At 35.8% G+C, this 15262-nt stretch overlaps 1 protein-coding gene across 1 annotated transcript; it reads left to right on the top strand.

Annotated features, from left to right (window-relative positions):
* The first annotated feature begins 11111 nt into the window (after positions 1–11111).
* Positions 11112–12002, top strand: LOC113770182 (berberine bridge enzyme-like 21). The gene is made up of 2 exons (XM_027314578.1): positions 11112–11588; positions 11697–12002. The coding sequence occupies exons 1-2, from the start codon at positions 11112–11114 to the stop codon at positions 12000–12002; spliced, it is 783 nt and encodes a 260-aa protein (XP_027170379.1).
* Positions 12003–15262: the final 3260 nt, after the last annotated feature.

Here is a 15262-nt window from a genome sequence, read left to right as displayed (position 1 = left end):
CAGTCCCATGTTTAATTTCTCGTTCGGGTCAGTCCCATGTTTAAATTCTTGTTCGGGTCTCAGTCCCATGTTTAAATTCTCGTTCGGGGTCAGTCCCATGTTTAATTTCTCGTTCGTGTCAGTCCCATATTTAATTTCCTGTTCGGGTCAGTCCCATGTTTAATTTTCCTGTTCGGTCAGTCCCATGTAAATTCTCGTTCGGGTCAGTCCCATGGCAAATTCCTGTTCGGGGTCAGTCCCATGTTTAAATTCTCGTTCGAGTTAGTCCATGGCAAATTCTCGTTCGGGTCAGTCCCATGTTAAATCGGGTCAGTCCATGGTGTCAGTCCATGGTTTAATTTCTTGTTCGGTCAGTCTCATGTTTAATTCTTGTTCGGGTCAGTCCCATGTTTAATTTCTCGTTCGGGTCAGTCCCATGTTTAATTTCCTGTTCGGGTCAGTCCCATGTTCAATTTCCTGTTCGGGTCAATCCCAGGTAAATTCTCGTTCGGGTCAGTCCCATGTTTAATTTCTCGTTCGGGTCAGTCCCATGTTTTTTCGTTCGGGTCAGTCCCATGTTTAAATTCTCGTTCGGGTCAGTCCCATGTTTAATTTCTCGTTCGGATCAGTTTCATGTTTAATTTCCTGTTCGGGTCAGTCCCATGTTTAAATTCCCGTTCGGGTCAGTCCCATGTTTAAATTCTCGTTCGAGTCAGTCCCATGGTAAATTCTCGTTCGGATTAGTCCCGTGTTTAAATTTCTTATTCGGGTCAGTCCCATATTTAAAATTTCTCGTTTGGGCTAGTCCCATGTTTAAATTTTTGTTCGGGTCAGTCCATTTTAAAATTTTGGGGTCAGTCCTCATTTCAAAAGCGTCAGTCGTTCGAATAGCTTGCATTCGAACTACGTTTGACCTGATTCCCATGGTGGGATACGTAGGCAACTCTACATGAGTTCGGTCACATTTTCTGCAATGTTATTGCATCATTTTGTCCAATAATTTAGCCAAGTGTTGGCTTGTTTATTTTAGCTCAGGTGCAGCTAGAAGAGACAGGTAAGCAATTTGGTGTCTACGTCTTTGTCTTGAGTTTCTTTGAAACTCTAGACAAAGAGGGGCAAGCTGTAGACACCAAATTTTTGTCAATTTTTAATATTTTCTTGAAATTTTCTATTTGATAAGTTATTATTTTATTTTTTTTACATTTTAATGTGTATTTTTCTCATTTTGTAGATTTGTTTTTGGAAAAGAAAAAAAAAACAACAAAACAAAAGAGAAAAATCAAGAAATCAAAAATCATTTCATCATTTTCCCTACCAAAACAACTATTAACCCATTCCACACTCAATTGCCAGGCACCTTTCTTTTCATTAGCTAAGAAACCATCATTTTGGGCAATCCAACACACAAAACTCCCCACCTTTTACTTCCTCAATCTCCTCTCTCGGCTCTCTCCCAGAGGACACAACAGGGAAGCCAAAAAGAAAAAAAGAAAATCTCCATCCTTCTCGGCTCTCTCCCTCACAGAACAAAAAGAAGAAAACACTCCCTCACTTTGCACACGGCTCACTCTCTCCCTCTCTCGGACCTGGGCAGAGGAAAGAAACAGAAAACACACAAGAAGAAGAAGAAAAATCCCCCTCAATCTCTCGGTTCTCCTTTCTCTTTCCCCTCTCAATCTCACACACACCTACATTGAGGTAATTTTAGTTTTGTTTAGCACATTAAGGCCATGCTTCATTGTTTAATTTTCTTTTGCTTTTGCTGGTTTCCTTGTTGTTGTTGTATTGTTAAAAAATTGGGAAATGGCATGAACCAGATTTAGGAAAAGGAAAGGTTTCTTGTGAATGCATGTTAATTGTTTGAAAAAATGCCAAAAAGAATTTTAGGGACTGTTTTACCTTAATGTAGTCTTTTGTTGTTGTTTTCTGGTTAGCTAAGATTATAGTTGTAATGTAGAGATTATAAGGAGTATTGTAATATATTTTTTATGATTTTTGGTGGGGGTTTAAAGGTTTTAAAAAAATAAAAACTGGACTGATTTCTTGGCTTTTTGGCCACTTTAGGGCCAATTTTTGTTAAAACTAAGCCCGAAAATGGAATCTACGCGAAAAATCGAGTGAGGGGTGTATTTTGAGAAATTTTGGTGACCGGAGAGGTCGCCGGCGACCGCCGCCGCCGGCGGTGGCGCCACCAGCGGTCGCCATGGCCGCCAGCTGAAGCTGCCTCAGCTGGCCGAAGAAGAAGGAAAAAGAAACGGCTGAAGGTGGAGGAAAAAGAAAGGAAAGAAAAGAAGAAAAACAAATGGTTTGGGCTAATGTTTTATTTCGGTTGGGCCAAGAGCTAGTTTTGGGTTGGGTTTTGAAAATGGGTTTTGGTTTATTTTCCTTTGGGTTTCGGTTGGGCTTAGGTAGTTTTTTGGCCTAGAAATATATAAATGATGGCCCAAGGGCCTGTTTCCTTAAGAAGATCTGCTAGCGAATTCGCACTTTAGCCCCTGATCTTTGGAGTAGTTTCACTGCGGCCCAGAACATTTTAAATTTCTTTCATGTAGGTCCTTAAATTAATTTCACTTTGGTCCCTGAATTTTATCTTTCATTTAATTTTAACCCCTGAACTTTGGAAAATATAATTTTTGTCCCCCAAAAGTTTTCAATTTTTGCAATTCAGTCCTTGGCAAATTTTGGCTCTCTTTATTATGATTGTTTCTTTTCTTCAATAACTAATTATGTTACTTTTGAACATATTCAACTTGTAATTTTTAGATGTTTTAAATTTCTTTATGTTTGACATATTAGTGTGAGTTTAGTACTTTTATTATTATTGTTTTTTCAATTAAATTGGTGCCATGATTCTTTTGTTCATTGTGAGTATAAATAGGATAATTTGACTCCATTTAGTCACCACTTCAAACGGGAGGTACCCCTATTTTTATTATTTCAATGTCAATTACGTGCTCTTATGTGCTCTTATGTGTTCCTATGTGTTTATATTTTTATATGCTTTATTTATTTGATTTAAATATTCATTCAAATTTTCTTATATATGTTTTAGTTAATTTTTACAATGATTCAAGAGGCATTTAAATACCTCAAAAATGTAATAGATAGGATAATTAGATTTGTTTTATTATATTTTTCCCTTCTAGATTGTAGTTAGGCGCTCCCCGATGTAATAGATAGGTTGCGTGTTTATGTGGTTTATGTGTTATGTGTTTTATCCGCTTTTCTTAGGATTTTGGCATCTAGATATTATGTTTACGTGTTATGTGCTACGTGCTCTTATGTGTTTATTTGTTTTAATTTATGTTTTATTTGTTTCACTATGAATTGTTAATGCATGACGTCACCACACTAGTCCAACGCTAGTTGTGGTTTCTCCCTCCGCTTACTTGCTAGTCCAACGCTAGTAAGGACTTTTAGAAATGGGCTAGTCCAACGCTAGACCCTTTAGGTCATCTTGCGCTAGATTCATCTTTGTATGTTATTCACTACATTTTCATGCATATTTTCATTTTTAGGATCTTTTCTCATTTGCATGATATTCCTTATTATATTATCCCCTACCCGCTATAGGTGCTAATCATGTCATTTAGAATTGCATCTCATTTAAGCTAGTTCATTTGCTTGTTCATGTTAGGATGATTATTTTTCAAACATGGGAAATGGGTGATTATAACTTTCTAGTTTAAGTACCCTATTAATCCATGTATAAGAAAATTATGTCACGAGTTTTGCCTCCCGTACCCTTTATGTTGCATTCTCCTTTTCTTTGATCACTTATATATATGTATATAATTTAATTTCTTTTCTTTTATTTTAATTTCATCATTTGCATATTCGTGACACTTTCAAGGAATCATTTTGGCCTTCGCAATTAATGCGATTGGTTCTATTAAACCCCTTGAATGAACATTTTGTCCCTTTCGATATATTTAGATTTGCATCCATATAGGAAACATCCAAATATGATAAAATTAAGGGTTAGATTAGGAAAATTTTGACTAAACCTCGCAACTAGCTTAGACTAGGTTGAAAAGGTGCCTTAGGTTTGAGTCAATTGAACCTTTGCCTTCCCTTTCTTCAACCGTGACTCCCGAACCCATTTTCTCTTGTTTTCAAAGACCTGGAGTTGTCAAAAAGGGTTTTATTTTATTTTACTTTATTTTTGGGTGACTTGGTACACCAAAACTCCATACCAAGTGGCGACTCCTATTTTTTCTTAAAAACCCTTTTAGACTAAATTTTGGACCCAAATTGTCGCATTCTTTTAAGTCCCATTCTAGGTCCTTTTTCATTTATTATTAATAAATCACATCTTTTTATAAAACACTTTCTTTTCCATCGCGAAAAAATGGGACGCGACAGGTGTTTTTGCCAGGTGACAAGAAGTTTTAGAATACTTGGGGACTTCTGAAGTTAGGCAAGTAATGGGCAATAAGTATATATCCACAAACTTTTGATGTTAACAAGCATATCTTCTTTCAAAAGTAAGACAAAACGAAAAATAAAGTTTTAAAGAATTTACTAACATGGTATGCTCCAAATCAAGATCAATTACCCTTAGGGTATGTTTGGTTCCCATGGAATTGGAGTGTAGAATTGTGTGTGGGTACTATCTTTCTTGTAGAATTAGAATGGGAAAAATGCACTTTTCATCCTCAAAGTTTGGGGGCTTGACCAATTTTATCCTCAATGTTTAACCCCAAACACATTTCATCCTCAATGTTCCGTAATTTTGACCAATTAAGGACAATTGACGGGAATTGGAGGACAAATCAAAAATTGGGACGGAACTTTGCACGTGAGAAGCACAATTCGTTAGATCCAACTTTATACCCAATATAACCGGGTCAAACCGAATGGATCCATTTTTTCTAACGGACAAAAATGCACAAAATAGCAAAACGAAAGGAAAAAAGCTTCTGTCTTCTCCTTCTTTCTTCTCCGTTGTCAGCCCTAAAAATTTTTGTGCCAATCTTTCCATCCACTTTTCGAGCATCTGCTAGCAAGAAGGAGGGCATAGACGGCATCCGTGGAGCATTTTAGGTGAAGAAAAATATGACATTGCGGAAGAAAGAGCTCCACATTTGTCCACCCCCAAATTACGGTATTTATACCCAAAATCAACAACTACATTGCATAAAGATATGTGTTTTTTTGGAGAAGGAAACCTGATATGTGGTCCCATGTGTTTGTACTGTTTCCCCACTACAATTTACAGCTATTTTTTTTCCAGATTTGGCCATTTGCATGAGGTATAAATAAATCAAAAAATTTGTCTTGGTTTGATTATTATAGTGTGAATGTGGTCCCTTATGTCTGATGATAGTTGCTGATTGACTATAAATTTGTGGTGAGAGTGACTAATAAACAATAATACTTGGTATATTTTGCCGGCCATGTGTATCTGGCCATGTGTATGGAAAAAGTGAAAGTGGTCCTTGTTTGGTAGTTTTTGTGTGGGTCAACAATTTGTTATGCTGAAATGATGAAGCATTTTTTTTTTCCTGAAGAGTCTGATCTATATTATTTTCTTTTCTTTAACCAGAAACGGGCAACACATTTATTACATTAAGATGTCACCATGGAGGCCTCATTTCATATACTCCTGATCCCCATTACGAAGGTGGAGATTTGTGTGTGTTTGACTATGTTGAGAGTATAGGTCTAAGTGTTTTTGAAGTGGATAGATTAACTGAGAGTGCTGGTGTATATGGTCATAAGGTGTACTATGGTTGGGAAAATAACACCTTTAGGAGGATAGACAGCAGTAGGGAGTTAAATGGTTATGTTAAGGGGGAGGTTGGACCAACTAAGGAAGTTAACTTATATCTTGAAGTATCTTTTCATGAAATTCTAGTGCAACAACTTGGTTATGATCCGTATGAGGTAGATGAGACAGAAAATAAACTCCAAAATGGTGATGGTAACAATAATATTAGGGATGAAGGTCAAGGAAGGTGTGCTGCTAATAATTGTGATAATGATTCTGACGCAAGTGATGAGACTTTTTTTTCAGCTATTGATTCAGATTATGAAATAGGTGATGATGCTGATGATGGTATATTTCATGATAATGTTGACAAAAATACTGAATGGTTGGGAGTAGATAATCACAGGAAAGAAAATGTGGTTCCTGATCCTTTGAATGAAGCAGAGGTGGTTCCTGATTCTGATGAAACAGAACAGGTTCCTGATTCTGAATCTGATTTTGAAAGCATTCATGAGTCTGATGATGAAGAGTCTAAATTGAGGTCTCGTAGTTTTGATCCTAAGCATATTGACAATCCAAAATTAGAGCTGTATATGTCCTTTACAAGTCTGAAACTTTTCAAGACTGCTGTACATAATTATAGTGTGAAACAAGGCAGGCCTTGTAAGTTTGTGAAACAAGATAGAGTGAGCGTGAGGGCTAGATGCAGAAATAGTGAATGTAATTGGGTTATATATGCTAGAAAATTAAGTGGGGATGGAACTATTCAAATAAGAACCTTTGAAGATAATCACACATGTGATTTTACATATGATAATCCTCTTGTGCATTCTGGATGGGTAGCTAAGAAGTACTGTGAAGAGTTTAGGTGTAATCCTAAATTAGATTTGGAGCATTTTAGGAAGACATTAATGAAAGAAAATAGGTGCTCCTTCACAAAAAATCAAACATATAGGACAAGGAGAAAAGCAATGAAAATTGTTCAGGGCAGTGAAAAGGACCAGTACAGCAAATTAGGAGTTTATATGCATGAAATTCTAAGATCCAACCCTGGTAGCACTGTTATAATGAAAACTGTTGATGGCTTTAGAGACTCAAAAACAGGGAAAGGCAGATTTTAGAGGCTGTACATTTGTTTTGCTGGAGTGAAGCATGGTTTCTTAACTGGATGTAGGCAATTTATTGGAGTAGATGGTACTTTTTTGAAAGGATCAGTAGGAGGAGTTTTGCTAGCAGCTGTTGGAGTTGATGCTAATAATGGCATTTTTCCAATAGCATATGCTGCAGCAGAGGGTGAAAGTAAGGACTCATGGTGCTGGTTCTTCAAACTATTGAAAGAAGATTTGAAGATTGAAAAGGATTATGAGTGGACAATAATGAGTGACAAACAAAAAGGTCTAATTGAAGCATGTGATATGATTTTTCCAAATGCAGCCCACAGATTTTGTGTGAAACACTTGCACAATAACTTTTCATCTGCTGGTTTCAAAGGAGAAGGTTTGAGGAGAGCGTTATGGACTGTTGCCAAAGCAACAACACCAGCTCAATTCATTAGCAGAATGGAAGCAATGGCTCAAATTGATATAGAGGCAGCCAGGTGGTTTGATGGCAAACCACCAAGTCAATGGAGCAGAGCTTATTTTAGCACTCATCCTAAATGTGCTATGTTATTGAATAATATCTGTGAGTGCTTCAACAGCAAAATTCTTGATGCTAGGGAGAAGCCAATAATTGAAATGTTTGAAGCAATACGGTTGTACATGATGCAGAGAATGCAAAAAAATAGGGATCTGGCCAAAGAGAAGTGGCAGACTTATCCTTATTGCCCCAGAATTCTTCACATTATGCAGAAAAATGTAGATAGAGCACCTGACTGTTTTCCATTCAAGTCAAATGATGATCTTTATGAAGTTAGTTGCCCATATGGTGACCAATATGCAGTGAACATCAAGGAGCAAACATGCTCTTGCAGAAAATGGGAATTAACAGGTATTCCCTGTCCCCATGCCATTGCTGCATTGTGGATGGCTAAAAAGGATCCTCTGCTATATGTTTCAAAATGGTATACAGTGGAGACATATATGAAGTGCTATGAAGGATCAATGTGTCCCATGAATGGAGAAAGTGAATGGGGGCTTACTGATGTTGGTGAAGGTCCTTTACCACCCTTATATGGGAGAGCACCTGGAAGGCCTAAAAAGCTGAGAAGGAGAAGTGCAGAGGAGGTTCAACAAGCCAAGGAAAAAACTAAGAAGAAGGTGACAAGAGTGGGACAGATTAACAAGTGTAGATACTGTCATCAAAGGGGACATAATATGAGGTCCTGCAAGCTTCTCAAAGATGCTCAAGATCCTGCAGTTGGCAGAAACTGATATTAGTTCAAGCCAAGTTGCTGCTTCTACCAACAATCCAGCTAGCCAAGATGGAAAAAAAGTTGTAAGTTGTTTTGATGACTTGTTACAGCTATCTTTGCTATTTGGTATATAAATGACATGTTTTCCTTTTAAACTGTAGGGAACAAAGAAAACCAAGAAGCCTGCTGCTGAGTCTTCAAATAAAAGGGTAGAAAAACCTGCTACATCTTTTGATTTTTCTGTCTTTATGCAATTTGATTTTTGCTATCTCACTGTTTTGTGCAGAAGAGACATAGACATACAAGAAGAGTTGCAGCTGCAGTTTGTAATGATGATTCAAACATTGAACATCAACAGGATGCTGAGCCACTGGTTGAGATTGACATAACATCCTCTGCCCCAGATCAAGTAGACCAGGATATGTTCGAAGTGTTTGGGCTGTCAAGGTCTCAAGTGAAATATAGCACCAAGGAACCCAGAACACAAACTAAAGAACAAGTACAGATGCCCTTCAGGATTAGAGATGTTCATATGCATGTTGCTGCTGCTGGCAAGGCAGATTTAAGTGTTCCTAGTTCATCTAGATCGAAGGGAAAGGAGAAAGTACTGTGATAGGAGAAACAACATGCTGAATTTTCTTCAAGCCAAGCTGCTTTTGTTCAAGCCAAGTTGCTGCTTTTGTAATTAGTGAATGACTTTTGTTGTTTCAACTTTTGCTTTGCCTAGTAATTATGGAAGTGCAAGCTGTAATGTGATAGCTGGCTTTATTTCATTTATGGACCCATGTTCAACAACAGATCATGTAGTTTGCTTTATTTCATTGAGAATGCACTTTAATTGTATTGAAGTTATGATATACATATATGGCAGCTGTTTTCATGTTCATCTGTTTGTATTATTTGCATTTATATTCCAACTTGGTTTATCAGTACATGTGGGACAATCTTGGTTTATCAGCTTAGTTGCCAGTTTGGTTTATTTGCATTTGTTTTCTAGCGTGGTTTATTTGCATCTGTTTGTATTATCAGTACATGTGGTTTATCAGTTCATGGCCATTTTATATTTATGATATGAACAACACTTTGACAAGGACCATTTTCTTACACTCAACGCATAGCTTTACAAACAAAATAAATTACAGAGTTCATAAATTGCATTGTTGCCAAATACATTTCCCTTCCTAAATCCCACCTTTTACATAAATTGCAGAGTTCATTTGGAACCTTTGTACAAACAAAATAAGTCCCTTTCTATACCCTGCAATTGGATATTACTTCATAGGAAAAAATGCAACTCTCGTTCCAACAACAAACACAGCCAGCTTCAAAATGTTCTTTCTTCTGCAATTTTACCAAAATCACTCCAGTCTTAGCAGCAACTTGCCTCCCTTTACTTTTTCCTCGCCTTTACTGCTCCAACTCAGTACTAGCAAAACCACCAAAAGCACAATTATTATAATAAAAAATTTCTCCCTCTTACGCATTCTTTCAACTTGTTCTTCCATTTTGTTAGTCTTTTTCAGCAAACCAGGAATGAGAACTCTCCCTCTTGGACAAATTGGCTCATCAACCCATTCAAAGTACCTGCATCTCTCGGGTCTCTACCATAACAATAATGACATTTCTCAGAAATTAGTTAGCTAAATTAACACATTGAAGGACCAACATTTTTAGACAAATATTTCTTACCGGCCACAGAGAGCAACCAAGGAATCTTCTTCCCGAATTCTCGCCGCGCCAACAGGTGCTCATTTTTGTTCTTAACCCACACTTGCAGAATGGAGTTGATGAACCACTGGAGACTTCAGAACTTCTGCTCCTCATTTAGGCAAAAATGAGAGCACAGGGAGCTCCACTGCCAGATGCTCTGAGGATGAATGTTTAAAGCTGCAAAGATTGGCAAGAAAATTTTGGGGTTGAAGGGCAGAGGGAAAAAGGACAACAATGGAGCTTTTCGTCCGTCCGTTGCATTTTGTTCCTTTAAAGTTAGCTCCATTCGGTTTTACCCATTTTTTGTTGGGTAAAACCGTTGGTTGTAACGGTCAATTGGATATTTCCCGTCAATTGTCCTTAATTGGTCAAAATTACGGAACATTGAGGATGAAATGTGTTTGGGGTTAAACATTGAGGATAAAATTGGTCAAGCCCCCAAACTTTGAGGATGAAAAGTGCATTTTTCCCAATTAGAATCGAATTGCAATTCCAAATCAATCCAATTCCATGGTTCCAATTCTTTGGCTGGACCAAAGAATTCCAATTCTACGGCCAGACTTCCATTCGGGTCAACACGCGGACTTTAAATGGGTAAAAACTCCAAAACGGGTCAACTATAAAGCTGGATTAAAAAAAATATACAAAGCTAGGCTTCTTTCTCTCTTCTCGTGAGCAATCGCTCTAGCGTTTTCTGCCACCGCCGGTGCCGCCTCCTCTTCCCAACACCTCTACCGTAACCCCTTCAGGCCTTTCCTCCCTCTTCTCTCCACCCCAACATCGTGTGGGTGAAATCGCTATATCTATTCTGCTATATCGTGGTAAGCTTTCGTTCCACTGTATCCTCTCTCTTTCTATGTGATTCGCTTCTTCTCTAGATTTCCATGGTTATTCTGCTATAGATACAGCCCATATGATTGCTGATGACCATGTCGTAGATGTCAAAATCATACATAAAAAGTAACAGAGAAGGAAAAGAAATTGTAAGAATCATCACGTTTCTTCATAAAAGGAAATATGAAAAAAAAAGAAAGAGAAGACAAATTGCCATTATATCTTTCTTCACTTTCTGAAAAACGAAGTTTATGATCTGTAGATGTGGGTTTTCAATGTGGCTAAAAGGACTCCAGGCATAGTAGAAACTAGAAAGGGTACAGAAATAAAGTAGACAAGATGTTAAACGAGGACTTCTCGCATGACATTAGAAATTAAAAAAGAATTTACGACTTAAGCTAGTATAGAAAACTTCAATTTTTAGCACTGATTAATGCTAGAATTTATCATGGGACCAGATATTTGAGAATACGTTTTTCTATTTCTTTTAGTGAGAATACATTTGTTAGACTTTTAGTGAGAATGCATTCTTATAAAGTACCACGAATTTGTGTTGCAATATTTTCTATTTATATTGTCATTGTTGGTTGTGGTTTTTGCCTGAATGTAAAGAGCAATATACTTGGATTTCCGGCTGGACTTTGCCCAATTGTTGGAGTTGGTGGACATATAAGTGGTGGTGGCTACGGTTCACTGTTGCAAAGATATTGCCTAATGGTGGATCATGTTCTTGATGCTCAGATTATCGATGTTAACAGCCAGGTTTTGGATAGAAAAGCAATGGGAGAAGATCTGTTTGGGGCTATTAGCGATGGTGGTAGTGCTAGTTTTGGTGTTGGTTTTGCATATAGAATCAAGTTAGTCAGAGTGCCTGAAATTCACACTGTTTTTAATGTGCGGAAGACTGAGGCAGAGATTCTTTACAAATGGCAAAATATTGCAGACAAAATTGACAACGATTTGTTCATTAGCATTATTGTGCAGCCAATTACTGGAAAAGTAAAGGGTCAGAAAATCATTAGATTGACATTCATGGGACATTTCCTTGGAGATGCAAATAGGTTGATTTCTGTTATGAACACTGGATTTCCTTAATTGGGATTGAAGAGAAGTGATTGTTTGGAAACAAGTTGGATTGATACGATGCTCTGGTGGTATAACTACAAGATTGGGACAGCAAAGGAAGTGCTATTGAGAAGGGCTTATGATCAATTGATCTTCTTGAAGAGAAAATCAGATTATGTACAGAACCCCATTCCTAAAGATGGATTAGTATCACTATTCAAGAAAATGGTTCAGCTTGGAAAAACAGGACTTGTTTTCAATCCTTATGGTGGAAGAATGAGTGAAATTCATAAGAATGAAACACCATTTCCTCGTAGGGCGGGGATCATTTTCAACCTGCCAGATTGATGAAAGTGAAGGCTACCATGGATCCACAAAATTTCTTCAGGAATGAACAGAGCATCCCCACTTTGAACCTTCAGACCTCTAAAGGGAGGAAGGGACGAAAGTAAAGAGCAACAAATGATAATTGTTCATATAGTAATGGTTATCAAGTAGCAGAGGTGCCTTGTCCTATTAATGGCTTTAGCATAAAATGTAATGTTAATGAATGGATATAGTGAGCATTACTTTTGTAGTATTGTAGTACCGAATGGTTGGTTGTGCATTAAAGAGGCAAAAGTCGTACATTCATGGATTGATTTCACTTATTACAGACCTTATTGTCTATATAATCTTGTAAGATGCAAAACTCAAACATTTATAATAGGTACAAGCTATGACTTTCCTCTCCAATTCATATAATAGAGTAGGCTTTTAATTTTCTAAATTTAAAGTTCTTAACTGTAAGAAAAATTTCAAGGTTTTAACTCGATGAATATTAACTACTTTTTAAGTTAGAATATATAATTAGTTTTTTATTTAATATAATTTAATTAAGAATAAAAGAAATAAGAATAATATTTTTTTTTTTGCAAAAAAGGAACTAATTGGTTTTCTTTTTCTTTAAAGCTTTAGTAACAATTAGTTAAATGCAAGAAAAAAACAAATTATTAAAGGCATTAATTGGTTTTTTCCTTGAAGCTTTAGTAATAGTTAGTTAAATATTAAAAAAATTATTACATAGGAAAAAGAAAAACAGAAAATTTTTATGTAAACAAATGTTAGATGGAAACAATTCTAGTTCTTAATGAATTCTTCTCTCATCCAAACAAAGAATTTGGAATTTTAAATGAATTCTGTATCAATTCTATGCATTTCCCAAACAAAAGAATTCCAACATTTTGGAATTCCAATTCCTAGAATTTTAATTCTATAGAATTTCAATTCCAATTCTGTAGAACCAAACGCAGCCTTAAACTTTATGTGTCTACAAACTTTTGATAATAGCAAACACATCTTGTTGCAAACTAAGACAATTGATGTAAATTTTAACCAAATTGGTAAGATGGAAATTTTGATTGAGGCTAAATAGCTATACTTCAAATTAAGCTTTATAACATGAATATGAATGCTGTCAAATTGACATGAGATACAATTGATGTATGGCGATCCTCATAGTTATTGTATTCCTGTTGCCTTTGTTATGGTTAATCACAGATTGCCCCCGGAATGTGGGAGTTACTTGTACTTTGTCCCCTTGAATGTGAATGTTACTTTACATTGAGAAGAAAATTTTGGACAATCCTATCCTTCCAATAACTTCAAAGTGCTTTCACTTGCATTGTTATAATGTGTTTTATTTTGAGTAATTTTTATTTAAATGTTAAATTTTCTAGTCATCAGTTTTTTCTTTCATGCATATATTATATCTTTTTTATTTTTTTTTCTTTGAGATATTAAGTTTTTCATTCCTCACATTTTTTTTCCTTCCTTTTATACTACAAGTGTTTATATTTTTCATGATTTTCGTTTACATGTTAATTATTTCTCTCATCAAAGTTTTTTCCTTGCGTTCATGTTGTGAATCTTTCGAATAATGTTAATTTTTATTGAGATATTAAGTGTTTAGTTATCAAAGATTTTCTTTCATTTTAATAGTTCAATTTTTTCATTTTTCATTTTATTTAGATTTGAAGTTTTTCTCTTCCCAAATTATTCCTTTCTTCTATACTATGAATATTCCTAATTTGCGTGACTTTAATTTACATATTAAAATTTTCTCTTGTCAGGTTTTTTTTGCCTTGTATTTTTACTATAAGTATGTTTAATTTTCTTAATTTTTTAGATATTAAAATTTTCTCTCATCAAATTGTTTCCTCCTCTTTTTAAGCTATTATAGTATTTTTATATTTCATGAATTTTTTATATATTATTTTTTCTCTCATAAATATTTTCTTGCATAAACTATGATTCATTATTTTCTTCATATTTTTTTGTGTATATTAATTTTTCTCAATTCTTTTCACTCCTTTTATTCTACAAGTTTTTTCATTTTTTATGACTGTTATTTCTATGTTTTATTTATACTATAAGTTTTCCATTCATCATGTAGATATTATGTTTTTCTCTTACGAAAGGATACATGATCTAATAGATCTCATTTGAAGGGTAATTTAGTCATTTCATGTCATTTTGGTCAAACAAAGAATCTTTAATCCAAAATTAGAGAGGTAAAGTGTCCATGTCTGAGTTCAAGGCGGCAAAACCTCCACATTCGGGAGGGCAAACTATAATTAACCCTTCTCTTTATTTAGATTTCACCAGGAAACTATGTTGAAGAGTAATTCACAATTGCAAATTGCAGATCGCAACGATAGACTATATAAGCTTATCAGTAGACACTTTATATCCTAAAGTAAGAAATCCATCTCACTGAATTATCAAAACTGGCGGAATGATAGGCAAGTGATGCTCAAAGTTAAAGGATTAAAGTGGGATGGATTTCATATTTTAGAGGGTAAAAAGTCCAAAATTAAAGTTTAAGTAATAAAGTGGGAAGGATTTCATATTTTAGTAGGTAAAGTGCCCAAATTAAGGTTTAAGGACTAAAGTAAAAGTGAATTTATATTTTAGGGTCCAAAATGGAATTCATTCCTTTCTATATTTAGACTTTGCCAATAAACTATGATGAAGGGTAATTCACAATTGCAGACAATAGATAGCAAGTATAGACTTGCTAGATAAGCTTATGAGTCTTATGACTATACATTTTTTTTTTTTTTCGACACAGGGGTGTCCGGGTCAATTCTTACGGGGCCCGACTAATCCCCTGCGACCCGGGAGAGGAGGCCCCACTCCACTCCGGACACGGTAACTGCAGGCAGACTCGAATCTTGGTTGCCCAAGGCCGGACAACGCCCCTAAAGAGGAAAGCGTGACTGACTGATCTGCCTGGGGGGCTTATGACTATACAAAAGTAGTTAGTTTTTGTTAGATCACTTGTACATCATCCATCTAATGTCATGTTCATCAGCTCATTTGCAATTCAATATTACACTTATTTCATTGGTGACTATCTGGTAACTAAAGACAACGTGATTACTCTTTTTATCCTGTACCTAAACCAAAAAAAAAAAAAAAGGAAAAACTTTGGTCCTGTTCTACATTTATTGAACTCTTTTTTGGCATATAGTTGGATAAGCGCAGGTTTACTGGCTATATAAGACCTGTTAATCTGTGGTACAACGCCACCAAAATACGGCATTTAGCTGTTCTAGTGAGAAAAC

This window comes from Coffea eugenioides, chromosome 1 (genome assembly GCF_003713205.1).
Source record: "Coffea eugenioides isolate CCC68of chromosome 1, Ceug_1.0, whole genome shotgun sequence".
NCBI classification, from domain to species: Eukaryota; Viridiplantae; Streptophyta; class Magnoliopsida; order Gentianales; family Rubiaceae; genus Coffea; species Coffea eugenioides.
Note: the sequence above shows the minus strand (reverse complement) of the source record. Positions and strands in the feature narration are given on the sequence as shown.

Bases quoted from the DNA above. Each gene is read 5' to 3' on its own strand.
- LOC113770182 (XM_027314578.1), top strand. From the start codon at position 11,112: ATGCATTCTTATAAAGTACCACGAATTTGTGTTGCAATATTTTCTATT. The intron at 11,589-11,696 runs GTAAAGGGTCAG...TTGGGATTGAAG, and splicing joins TGCAGCCAATTACTGGAAAA to AGAAGTGATTGTTTGGAAAC.